This window comes from Panonychus citri, unplaced genomic scaffold (assembly GCF_014898815.1).
Source record: "Panonychus citri isolate SS breed McGregor unplaced genomic scaffold, ASM1489881v1 Contig00108, whole genome shotgun sequence".
Lineage (NCBI taxonomy): Eukaryota > Metazoa > Arthropoda > Arachnida > Trombidiformes > Tetranychidae > Panonychus > Panonychus citri.
The window spans coordinates 1,125,478-1,138,311 of NW_026515513.1; the positions used below are offsets into that span (position 1 = coordinate 1,125,478).

The following is a 12,834-nucleotide window of genomic DNA, read 5'->3' on the forward strand; positions in this document are numbered from 1 at the left end:
AAAAGAGAAGAGAAGAGAAAATCTCATAGGTGTCGCTTCAGAGAGAAATTCAAATGTCTCAACGGACTCAGAATGTTGAGTTCACTTCTTTGTCTCTCTTGATTAACTTTTCTTTTTCTAATTAAAAATGTAATCATATTAATCATTTATTTTTTTATTATTTCGATCAAATTATTGTAAATGTTTTTTATTCTAATTGCTAGTGACTCTTTTGAGCTTATTGGTGACATAAATTGTTCTCTTTTGTGAATAGAAAAGGAGAAAAGATCAGAAAGACCAAAATAACAACATATTCCCTCTTTACTATTGCCTCTTTTTTTATTCTCTTCTCTTCTCTTTTTCTTTTTCTTTTTCTTGTGTTTGTTTCTCTTTCTCTCTCTCTCCATCTTTTCTCTTGGTGGTGAAAAACTATGGATACAAGTACCAATAATTTAAGGTGTGAATGTGAACACAATGGATATACCAGTGAATTAGAGAAATTATTGGTTGATTCTGAGAAGAAGATAAAAGATTTAATTGATAATCTGGCCCGATGTAGAATGGAAAATGCCAATTTACAATATCAATTACAATTGAACCAACAATCAATTTATGCCCAATTAAATGATGGACCAGGTAGCCTTGGGATTCACATATTACCTTGTAAAGATGGACTGGTTATTCAAAGTATTTTACCAGGAGGAAGGATTGATAATGATGGTAGACTTTCAATTGGTGATACAATAGTTGAAGTTAATGATAAAAGTTTATTTAATACTAATTTTGAACAAGCTCAACATATTTTAAAAGAAGCCTCTCAACGTAAGGAGATACGTTTAAGGTTTATCAAAAGTCCTGTTGTTTCCTCTGTTGATAGTGAACCACCATCTTCATGTTCACCACCACCTTTATTACCCAAGCCAACATTTAATCGAGAATCTTCAATCAAATTAAATCAATTTACAACTTCTACTTCCACTATTGATGTAACTAATAATTCGGTGCCTGTTAAACCAACTCTATTAACCCAAACCAATGGACCATCGGTAACACCCAGAAAACTTGGTAAAAAATATCATGTTCGCTTGGTTAAAGGTGAAGATGGATTAGGATTTACTATTACAACCAAAGACAATCCTGCCGGAGATCCTTATCCAATATTCATTAAAACAATATCTCCCAAAGGTGCTGCTATTAAAGATGGTACACTTAAATCGGGTGATCGAATACTTCAAGTTAATGGAATTGATTTAAAATCTCAGAAACACTCAGATGTGGTTTCTTTTTTAAAAAATATCGAAATTGGAAGTAGTGTTGATATGATAATTGCTCGTCAAGAATCAGATATTTCACCGATTCCCTCCTTACCCCGTCCATTACCTGGAGATAAAGGTGGTGAAATACCAAGTAGCCGACAAAGTGAAGTGTTTACCTTTGAAATTCAATCTAATGATACAAGTTCCGCTGGCCTTGGGATCAGTGTTAAAGGATTGATTGATAAATTTGGTTGTGACATGGGCTTATTTGTAAACAAAATTATCCACGGTGGAGCTGCATCCAAGGATGGTAGATTAAAGGTTGATGATCAAATTATAAGTGTCAATGGGATTACTCTTTTGGGTTTATCGAATGATGATTCATTTAAATTAATGCAAAGTTCATTTTCTTCTGGTGCTGGTCATGAAGTTAATCCCAATCAAATAACGGTAACTATTGCTCGATATGTACAAACACCAGATTGTGAAGATGGTAAATTTCTTCGAGCAACTAATGAATCAACCAACGGAGATGTGGGTGTCTCTGTGGTTGTTTATGAATCAACTAATAAGGATGATTTAGATGTGTCCAATAGTAGTTACAAATCAAATGAAAATACAATTATTTTCAAGCCAAAGGAAATAGTCTCGCCAAATGATCAACTTGATGCTCAGTTTAGTGGTCAACATCCAGTTTCCAATCGATTACATGGTCGTACTCCATCAATTCGTGATAGAGTGGTCCCAGTGAAAATTGTGAACGGTGAAAAATCACCTAATCGAAGTGATGTTTACATTGAAGAAGATGGTGAAGATGGAGACTCCCTTGAAATTAGCCAAACAATACCCAAGTCAGTTGAAGATATTGATGATGAAGAATTGAATGCTCTTAAACCTGTGGAAAGTATTATCTCCCTTGCTGATGAAAGTGAAGTTGTCTTTCAAAGAGATGGCTTTGGTAGGCAAAGTATCTCAGAGAAACGACATGCAACTTTGAATGTCAAAAATACTGACACATATCAACGTAACAAAAAGGCCAAAGAAGAGAGAGAAAGAGAAAGGCAAAGATTAAAAGCAGAATATGATGCAAATGAAGGTATAATCCAATCATCGACCCCAGTTACACCATCTCGCATGGAGCCCATGTCAAACTCAGTATTATCTTCAACACCTCAAAATCATAATCATAATCATAATCATCACCACCACCACCAACAACAACATGGTTTGATAGAGACACCAAAACAATTATCCAAGGATGAAAATAGTAAACCAATGAAGCCTTCAAGAGGAGAAAAAAGTTCTTCTAAAAATCCTCCCCTCTTCTCTCCTAAATGTTGCTGGAGTTGCCAATCACCAGGTTCTTGTCCTTATCATATCGCTCCAAACACATCAACCCGAGGCACTAATTCTGGTGCCGAATCATCTGGTCAAAATCGTGTAGGCCCTAATTTGGGTCTTAAAAAATCTTGTTCATTGGAAAGTTTACAAACCATGATGCAGGAACTTCAAAAGGACCAATTAGATGGTCAAGAAGGTAATCCATTTGCTGGACCACGACCAGCGACACTCAAAGTATCTCGAAATCGAGCAACCAATGAAAGCTTTCGTGCTGCCGTTGATAAATCATTTGACGCCGCCACTTCAGCCCAACAAGCCATGGAAACTCTAGCCGAAGAAGGCAGTGAAAGTAATTCATCTCTCAACATGATACTTCAACAACAACAACAGCAACAACAAGCACAACATCAGCAGCAGCAGCAGCAGCAGCAACAACAACAACAACAACAACAACAACAACTTTTATACTTACAACAACAACAACATCATCAACAATCACAACAGCAACAATATCAACGGCAGCCATCTCTTAATCTTCGTCATATTCAAGATACTCGATTAACTCATCATTCTCATTCTAATGGGGAGCATATTTCATCCAAGCCATCAGAAGCGGCCATTTCTACTACAACCGGAACAGGTTCACAATTTACTACGAGTGGTGATGATGATATTGCATTAATTAAACGTAAAAACTCAGGGACCAAAAAGGGTTTAATTAAAACATTGTTTCGTCTGGGAAGTGGTAAAAAATCAAAATCCGATGGATCTTCATCTTCGTCCGGTAAAAATCATAAGAAAGGTGATTATGAAGACGTTAATAAAATACGTGCTCGACAAGCAGCTCAAATGGAGCAAGAAAGAATCCAAGAACATATAAGAAGATTCAAAGAGCAACAACATCAACAACAACAACAACAACACTATCACCATCAAAGTCTTCAACAACAACCGGTACAAATTTTTCATCAACAAACTTTGGTTAAATCACCAATTGGATTACCACAAAACAATGACCATCTTCCATTAACTCATTTCCAATCAGATCCAACTATTCAATATAATCAACATCAAGCACAACATCAACTTAAATCACCTCATCCACCACAACTCGCACCACATCAGTCACAAATTCAGTCACAAATCTCATCACCACAACAACAACCACAACATACTCTTTCCTCTCCCCCAACAGTCAGTGGTCAACAAGCAATGAAACTAAATGCTCATGCAGGAGTAATTTATGGTTCAACAAGAATCGCCAATCATGTTAGGACACCTTCAGGTCGGATGAACGCAGCAACAGCCGCAGCGGCAGCAGCAAGACGTCAGTATCCTGTTGAAATTCAAGAAAGGGTTGATGATAGATATGACCGGACTCGATTACCACCCCAACAGGTTAGACAATCAATTTTTTTAATCTTTAATCAAGATCAAGTCTTTAACTCACCTATTCAATGATAATGAAATGAATACAATTTTTCATTTTCAACTGATTTCCATTCCATCTTTTAATCATTGTTGACAATTTTCCTTTTCTAATTTCTTTTTTCTTTTTTGTCCAAACAGATTATCGACTTGCCATCCTCATCCCCAGCATCAAATCAACAGCATGCAGGTTACATCGAAAGGCCAATAATTCAAACATCAACTTCATCATCAACAATAACAAGACCTGGTTATGGAACCAATGATATTTATGCTACTTATGATACACCTTATGGAGCAGTTAAACGTAATGTCTACCCTGGCAGCTATCGATCAGCAACCGTTGATAGAAACTTTAACAATCGATCAACAATTTATTGGGGCAACAGTGGCCCTACAACAACCACTCGAACCGTTACCACGGCTGCTGATGCAACCCTACGTAGGCCTCACAGTGTATATGTTGATGAATACGGTCGAGGTAATGAACCAAACAATTTATTATTTCTCTGTTAAATGTTCATCCATACAACATATACAAATTAACCATTTGCCTTTTTCCTAATCCATTAAGCTTACATATATTAATCATTATCTTTTTTTATTTATCTCTCACTCTCTCTCTCCCTCTTGTCCCTCCCTTCAACATTATTACAGCTTCAATCAAAAGACTTGGCCAAAGAAAGGTGGGAGATGTATACAGTTACCCTCCTCGTCATATAACTTAATTAATTATTCACTTAAAATATATGTTGATTTTTTTACACACAAACTTTAATTTAGACTCACATTGATTAACTAAACTTTTTTTTATACACACAAACACACACTCTAATCACTGTTGAGTTTTAACATCAACAGTTTTTCAAATGAATGAATTTTTTTTTGTAAATATTATATTAACTTGATAACTTTAATTAATGTGTATATTGTTATAAGACACAATCAATTGAAATTACAATTATCATGTTAACAGAGAGATTTCAAGTTTTCACCTTTAATTGTTTTTCATTTTTGTAATAAATTGTATCAATAAAATAAACCGACTTTTGTGTTTGACGATTTACTAATTTCATTGATAAGTTTAACGATAAAGTTTTTCTGTTTGTTTTACAACAATTATATTAATTGTTTGATAAATATTTACAATTCTTCTGATTCAATTAATTGTTTCATCAAAAATAATGCATTTAAAGCTCTTTCAATACAATCCTTATCAGAATCTTTTTCGGTTACATCTAATAACCATTTCTGGAATTCAATTAAATCACTTTGCATGTAATCCAATAGATATGCTTTTGGAACAGAAATGAATATCATACACAGGCAGAAGATGATTGCCTGACGGACGAAACTGTAATCAATTGAGAGAGAGAGAAAAAAGAATCGAAATTAATTGATTGTATTCAATTGATTTGAAAGAGAAATTTGAAAAAAAAGTTAACCTTTCAATGTGATATCTAAATGCCCAAAGGAAATCAATCAATGATTTTCCCATTCTTCTGGTGATTGGTGATTGAGATGCTGATTCCAAGATTATCCCAAGAGTGTAAAGTAATCTACCAAGAAGATAATAATCTTCACCTGATAGATTAAAGGTTATCGTTTGACTATCATGATTCTTCATCAGCGGGAAGAAAAAGTGACCTGCTACTGGAATGAATTGGTTAGTGTAATTTTTGGCCTTTTCTCGGGGTTTCGATATTATTTTGGTATTTCTCATGACTCGATCTTCAACAATCGTTTTCCATTTTGATTCGGCAATCACGATATCATTTGGAATCATTTTGGTAATCATGGGATTATTTTCTGTTTGGTTGCTTGATGATTTAACAATCTCTTGACTTGCCATTGCCAATGTTTCCAGAATTAATAATCGCCTTTCAATTACCAAATTATTTTCATAAAATTGACCAGTCAAGTAATTGGAAACTGTTTTCGGTGAATAGGTTAATAGCTTGACCATTGCATCTCGTCTTATTGGGACAAAATCGGGCAATTCAAAAGTGTCTTGAAGATTTAATAATGATACAGCTAATTCTTCAGCATAATCTTCAATCATAGATTTATTTTTTTCGATGATTTCGATGACTGATTTCAAACAAATCTCATGCCAATCAGCATTTTCGTTATCCCTTAATCCGGAAATACAATCAACCATGTAAATCGGTTTCTTTGTCTGGTCCACTTTAACGTCATTGGATAAATCGTAAGGAACTAAATCATCATCATCATCATCGTCTTCTTCATCAGCTGTAGTTAAATTATCCATGGAAGATTCAATTTTCTCCAATTCTGATGATTGATTATCCTCTTCTTCACTAACCTCAGGTTTAATTGTGTAAATTTCACTTCCATAAATCTCCATCAGAGTAATAACTTCAGGTACCTTTTCAATTTCCAATTCTAATTGTGGTCCATCGGTTTTCAATAAAGCTAAAAGTGTTTGACCTATATAAAGTCCAGTGAATCTGGTCTCAGGTAAAACGCTGGACAGGTAAATTTGCATGGCATAAATTATACAGTTAGTAAATTTGTCGCGTTGTTGTTTCGTTAAATCAACTGATTTAAGGTATTTCGCAGAAACAGCAAGTCCACAGCATAGATAAAATTGCTGATCAAAAGGTCGGTGTTTAAGAGCGACTCCATTACTCCAAGCTGATAGTAAATTGTCAAAGGTTTTAATAAACAGATCGGTTGATATGTTGGCCAAATAACCGATTAAATTGATGACAAATGAATGTTTATCGTAATAATTGTTGAGAATAAATTTCTCCGTCAGTAGGTAAGAAATTTTCTGTGATGAGGATGGAGAATTTTGTAGAATCCATTTAATTTGATTCGGATCGGAGGCAAACATAATCAATGGACGAATGATTCCCTCAATGTTACGATCGTTTTGAGAGATGATTAATTTATGACCAATTCGACGCCAAATAAAATCCTTTGAACATTTGGTTAGAATTGGTGAGGTCACTTTTTCCCAAACAATATCAGAATAGCCGGAAGATGAAATTCTACCAATAAGAGAAGAGAAGAAATCAATTCTACAATCACAATTTAAACGAATTCGTTTGTAAATTTTTCCAAAAACATTGGAAATGATTGAACACAAATGAGAAAAGTAATTGATTGGAATCATTGATTGAGGAATAGTTAATTTCATCTTGTTGGCAACGATTGATGGTAAATTGATGAGACATCTGATCATTTCATCGTCAGCTAATTTAGATAAACCACAATTGGATGTTAAACCATTTTCAACAATTAATTCAAATGTTTGAGTAAAATGTTTGCGAGAGAAAATAAATTTAACCAATAAGTCCAACAATTTATCTCGTCGATATGATTCATCTGATGAAGTTAACTGGCCACAAATGATTGGTAATAAATTAAGTCTTCGCTTGAGAATTAAATTATCCAGAAGAGATTCACAGTCTTTAACAATGAGCGAAGATTGATCCATTTTATGTAAAATTATTCTACAACAATTAAGATAATCATCTTCTTGAGAATCGGTAACTAAGGTAAACTTAAATTCTTCAACATAATCCCAAGGTATTCCAGTGATTGATGCCGATGACAATTTAGATAAAAGAGTTGACCACATACTGGATAAGTTAAATTGTCAAACAAAAAGTAATTAAAACAAAACTTAATCCACTAAATTAATTACAATTAAAACTAATCATCATAAAGATTGAAAGTCAACATCGGTAAGCCCTAAATGTCCACATGAGGTATCTGATCCTATCAGATAATATTCGATATTAGGATCAAATAGTATCGGGTCCATGTCGAATTTTTAACTTATTGTTAATTAACTTAATTCAGTTGATTAAATTGATTAATTTGCCAGGAAAATAATTAACAATAGCTTTAAAGAAATCTAAATTAAAAAAAACTAACTTCTACACATATAAGTCAAATAAAATTAAAGGTTACAAATAGAGCACCAGAAAACAAATGTAAATAATTTTGATGAAAATTTTGATTTAGATTGATAAGATGACCAAGAAATCATAAAAATTGTCATTTTGGTTGAAACGTCTCAATTTACATTTAATTTTGTTGAAATAATCTGATTAGGAAGCTTTGATGAATAAAAAAATCATAAAATCAACATCTAATTCATAAAAAAAAATTTAAAGTTAACTAGATTCGAACCTAAGAATCAACTATACTGAACTATCACTTTAACACTGGACTAACAAATTGATTTTCAAATTTTGTGCTAATTTGCTTATATGTTTTGTAAATTGTGGACTAATAGTTGCGGATGCTAAATGTCCACAACTTCGTGGACGAATAGACTTTTCCGTCAACATCAAAGGTAAGAACATGTGTTTATGCGGTTAGAATAACGACCCAAGGCTATTTTCACAGAATTCGCTCGAAGAATAAACCAACGTGTTTTCTTTTCCATGTGTGACTATTTAAATGCTTTTCTCTCCCATTTAGAGATTGTTTTGATTTAGTTTGTGGTTTTTAATTCTAATTAAATTTAATTGTTTTGGTAAATTGTTTAATTTATTTTCACAATGGGTCGTAAGGCAAAAGTAGGGAAGCAGAGGAAGGATAGATTTTATCAATTAGCCAAAGAAACTGGTAAGTAAAAAGATTTGAAATCAAAGCGAAATTTTAGTCACTTTAATTTGAGAATTTTTTATTTTTTTATTTTTCTTGGTTCAATTTGGTTGTTTAATTGATTTGATTTTTTATTTCTTCTCTATTTAGGTTATCGTTCTCGAGCTGCTTTCAAGTTAATACAATTGAATAGGAAGTTTGAATTTCTTCAACGTTCACGTGTATTAATTGATCTTTGTTCAGCTCCTGGAGGTTGGCTTCAAGTGGCTCAAAAGTTTATGCCAGTTTCCAGTGTAATTGTTGGAATTGATTTGGTTCCTATTAAACCTATTCCCAATGTTATGACATTCACTTGTGATATTACTACACCGACATGTCGATCTTTATTGAATAAAGAATTGAAAACCTGGAAAGCTGATGTAATTCTTAACGATGGTGCTCCTAATGTTGGTAAAAGTTGGACTCACGATGCTTTTGCTCAAATTAGATTAACATTAAGTGCCATTCAATTAGCAAGTGAATTTCTAATGAAAGGTGGTTGGTTTATCACCAAAGTCTTCCGTTCCAGAGATTATAATGCTCTTATTTGGCTTTTGGGTAAATTATTCAAAAAGGTTCACGCTACCAAACCTCAAGCCTCTCGTCATGAATCAGCTGAGATTTTCGTTGTTTGTGAAAAATATTTGGCTCCTGATAAAATTGATCCAAAATTTTTCGATCCAACATATTTATTTGAAGATGTCGCTCTTCCCAATGAGGAGAGGAAAAAGAAAGCTGAATTATTAAAGCCCATTACTAAGGCTAAAAAGGCTAAAGCCGAGGGATACGCCGATGGGGATTACACTTTATACCATAAATTGGATGCATCTGAATTCTGTATAAGAACCAATCATATTGAACTTATGGCCGATTCGAACGAAGTAATTTCAACAATTTTCCACATGAAGATGTTTGATTTTCTTTCCAATACTAACTTGATGTTTCTTTCATTTTTAGATTGTTCTTGACACCGAAGCAATTAAAAATCATCCATTGACGACTGACGATATTAAGGAATATTGTAAAGATCTAAAAGTACTTGGCCGAAAAGAAATTCTGTAAGTTCTAACTTTTCGTATCTTGATTATTATCTAATCGTGTGAGAATATTATTATTAATACTTTTTTTCTTTGGAAACTTTTAATAGACAATTAATTTCATGGAGAAGGAAATTGAGAGCCGAACTTTATCCCAGAGAGAAAGAGGCTGAAGAAAAAGAGCTTTCTATCGCTGAGATACCAGCGGAAGAAGAGGAGGAGGAGGAAGAAGAAGAAGATTTAGAATTGTCTGAATTGAAAAGGAAAAAGAAAAAGATTCTTAAGGAAAGGAAGAAACTAAATGAAAGGATGAGTCTTGGAATCGTTACAAATGATAATGAACTACGTGAAGAAGATGATATGGAATTGTTCACCTTACGAAAGATCAAGAATCGATCTGAATTAGATAGATTTCAAGAAGCATTTATTGATGAGCTCGATGATCAATTACCAAATAAACTGGAACCAGATGATGATGATGATATTGAAAGTAGACCCAAAAAGGTTTATTTTGATCGTCACGCTAAAGATGATTATGATTTTGAGGATAATCATCGAAATCCGAATGAAGTTGATAGTGAAGAAGAAGAAGATGAAAAAGATAAAATAAATTCAGATGATGAAAATGGTGAACAAGATAAAGATGAGAATATGGAAGAAGATGAACAGGAAGAGGAAGAAGGAGGAGGTTTACTCGTTGAATTAGATGATAGACCAACCAGTGAGAAAGATAAAGTTTTTTTTGAGAGAGGAATATTCAATGAAGATGAATGGGAAGATGACGATGATGTAGCTGCCATGGCCATTGATGCTAGGAAATTGAGGCAACAGGAAAGAAAAGCCGAAAAGAAAGCCTTAAAAGACGCGAAAAAGAAGGACAAAAAAATGACCAAGGAAATGATCAAGGAAATGACCACATCAACAGGAACCAAGGGTAAAAAAAGAGTTCGATTCGCTGAAGATTCAGATGAAGAGGCCATTGATGGTGGCGAAAGTGACGATGAAAGTGAAGAGGATCTTTTAGATAAAGCAGAAAAAACACCAACACTGGATGAAAGATGTAAATCGAATGTTAAATTGTCTCCTGAAGAATTAGCTCTTGGCTCTGTTATGATAACTTCGGCCAAAACAAGAAGAGAAATTATTGACCAAGCATGGAATCGTTACATGAATGCTGACCACGATTTTGTACCTTCTTGGTTCAAGAAAGATGAAGATATTTTCTTCCATAAACCATTACCCGTTCCAGAAGCGACTGTTCGAGAATTTAAAAAGAAACTTAAACAGATAAACGCTCGACCCATCAAGAAAGTGGCCGAAGCGAATGCTCGTAAACGTAAACGGGCCCAAAGAAAAATGGAAAGAGCTCGTAAAAAGGCTGAAGCCTTAACCGATATTCCTGATATGAGTGAGAAGGAAAAAATGGCAACAATAAGGAAGTAAGTATCTATTGACAATTCTCTATTTAAATATAACCAAAAATTATTTCGAAAAATATTAACATTCAATTGATATCTTTTTCCATCAACAGTTTGTACAAAAAAGCGATGAAAGGAGAAAAGAAAAAAGAACTGACCTATGTTGTCGCCAAAAAGGGAAGGATCAACAAACGACCTGCAGGTTTAAAGGGAAGATACAAATTGGTCGATAGTCGATTAAAAAAGGATAAACTGAATAAAAAACGCGAAGCGAAGGCCAAAGGTAAAGGTAAACCTCGAAGTAAAGTAGGATCAAAATCAAAAGGATCTTCAAAGAAACGATAAAAACAATAACATGACTTTATGGTAAGTTGACTAATTATTTGTTTCCCTTTCTCAACAATTAACATCCCAATGAACAATTAAAAGGTAAACTCAGTGAAGAAGATAAACTCAATCATGTTGTTAAAATTTTCAAGAACTAATTGGATAAGAAAAATAAGTTAATTATCTTTTTTAAACGTTCACCATTAAGTCTAATTAGATTTTAACATGATGATACTCTTTGTATTCTTATTGCTTAATTTTGAAAAGCAATATGATCAAATTGTCGTTTGATTGTCCCACAATCAACCTTTTAACGTGGAAAACTATACGATTATTTAATTACAAATTGAAACAAGATTGGGATTACCTTTAATTGTTAATAGTTTCATCACAATTTAAAACCAAATGTTCACTCTTAACTTATCCCCGCAGGGATAATGAAACAACAATGAAAGAGGGTGTAATTGGTAAAAGTCAATTTAATATTATTTAAGATGATTAAGTTAAACACTATCTTCATTATGATTACACTAATTAACGAGTAAAAGACAATTGTTGTTATAATTGAAACTTTAAAAATTATAATAAGATGAAAATGTTAATCTTTAGAATCACGTATCCATAGAGTGAAGTGAAAAAAAAAGATAAACAAATTGTTTCCTTTTAATTATGTTTTACCTTAATTTGTTATCCTTTTTGTTTGTTTATTGTCTTTCTATCCAATTAGAGGGAAATCTGGTTAACACCTTACCAACCTTGGTCTCAAGTGATGAAACGGAAAACGGAAGTAAATTTGATGAGGATGCTAATGTTAAAAACTTTGATGAACTGGGCGATGATCTTGATGATCCTATTTTATCAATTCTACGAAGTAACAATCAACTGATTACAACCAATCTCATCGTTAAAGATAACAAACATCCTAACGGATTTGTACCACCTTATATGAGCTACGTACCTGGAATATTTGTTTCAGATGATTAACAACAATTAACAACAACAAAATCCTATCAAGTTAATCATTTACTACGTTTTTTGTATCTCTCTCAAATCGGACAACAAACTCTTGGGCCTCAAAAGCAACTTTCCTTTAATTGAAATGATTTAAATTTTAATTGTCACCGTTTTTTTTTCTGTGTCTCATGCAATCAACTAAATCATAATTTTCATCACCTTCGATATGATTAAGATTGGATCTAAATTGATCTGAAAAAAATGATGAAAATCTTTTCCAATGTTGTGTATTTATATAAATATTGTTAATCTTTCTCTCTCTTTTTTTCTGATCATAACAATTAACTAAATTGTTAACACCAATAATAAATAATTTAATAAAGTGATATCCAATTTCAAACTAATGTTTATCATCAATTTATTTCAAGTTTTGACAGTTTTGTCAAACATCATAACAATCAACAAGAT

At 33.1% G+C, this 12,834-nt stretch overlaps 3 protein-coding genes across 3 annotated transcripts; 2 read left to right on the forward strand and 1 right to left on the reverse strand.

Annotated features, from left to right (window-relative positions):
* Positions 1 to 70: 70 nt before the first annotated feature.
* Positions 71 to 5,079, forward strand: LOC128389473 (partitioning defective 3 homolog). Its single transcript, XM_053349072.1, has 3 exons — positions 71 to 3,974; positions 4,146 to 4,485; positions 4,662 to 5,079. Exons 1-3 carry the CDS (start codon positions 411 to 413, stop codon positions 4,730 to 4,732), a joined length of 3,975 nt encoding a protein of 1,324 aa, XP_053205047.1. The 5' UTR covers positions 71 to 410; the 3' UTR covers positions 4,733 to 5,079.
* On the reverse strand, positions 4,897 to 7,895 carry LOC128389476 (telomere length regulation protein TEL2 homolog). Its single transcript, XM_053349076.1, has 2 exons — positions 5,450 to 7,895; positions 4,897 to 5,358 (listed from the first exon to the last, which is right to left on the reverse strand). The coding sequence occupies exons 1-2, from the start codon at positions 7,612 to 7,614 to the stop codon at positions 5,148 to 5,150; spliced, it is 2,376 nt and encodes a 791-aa protein (XP_053205051.1). The 5' UTR covers positions 7,615 to 7,895; the 3' UTR covers positions 4,897 to 5,147.
* A 544-nt stretch (positions 7,896 to 8,439) lies between these two features.
* Positions 8,440 to 12,766, forward strand: LOC128389475 (pre-rRNA 2'-O-ribose RNA methyltransferase FTSJ3-like). The gene is made up of 6 exons (XM_053349075.1): positions 8,440 to 8,612; positions 8,742 to 9,511; positions 9,588 to 9,688; positions 9,778 to 11,106; positions 11,199 to 11,451; positions 12,140 to 12,766. The coding sequence occupies exons 1-5, from the start codon at positions 8,546 to 8,548 to the stop codon at positions 11,428 to 11,430; spliced, it is 2,499 nt and encodes an 832-aa protein (XP_053205050.1). The 5' UTR covers positions 8,440 to 8,545; the 3' UTR covers positions 11,431 to 11,451; positions 12,140 to 12,766.
* Positions 12,767 to 12,834: the final 68 nt, after the last annotated feature.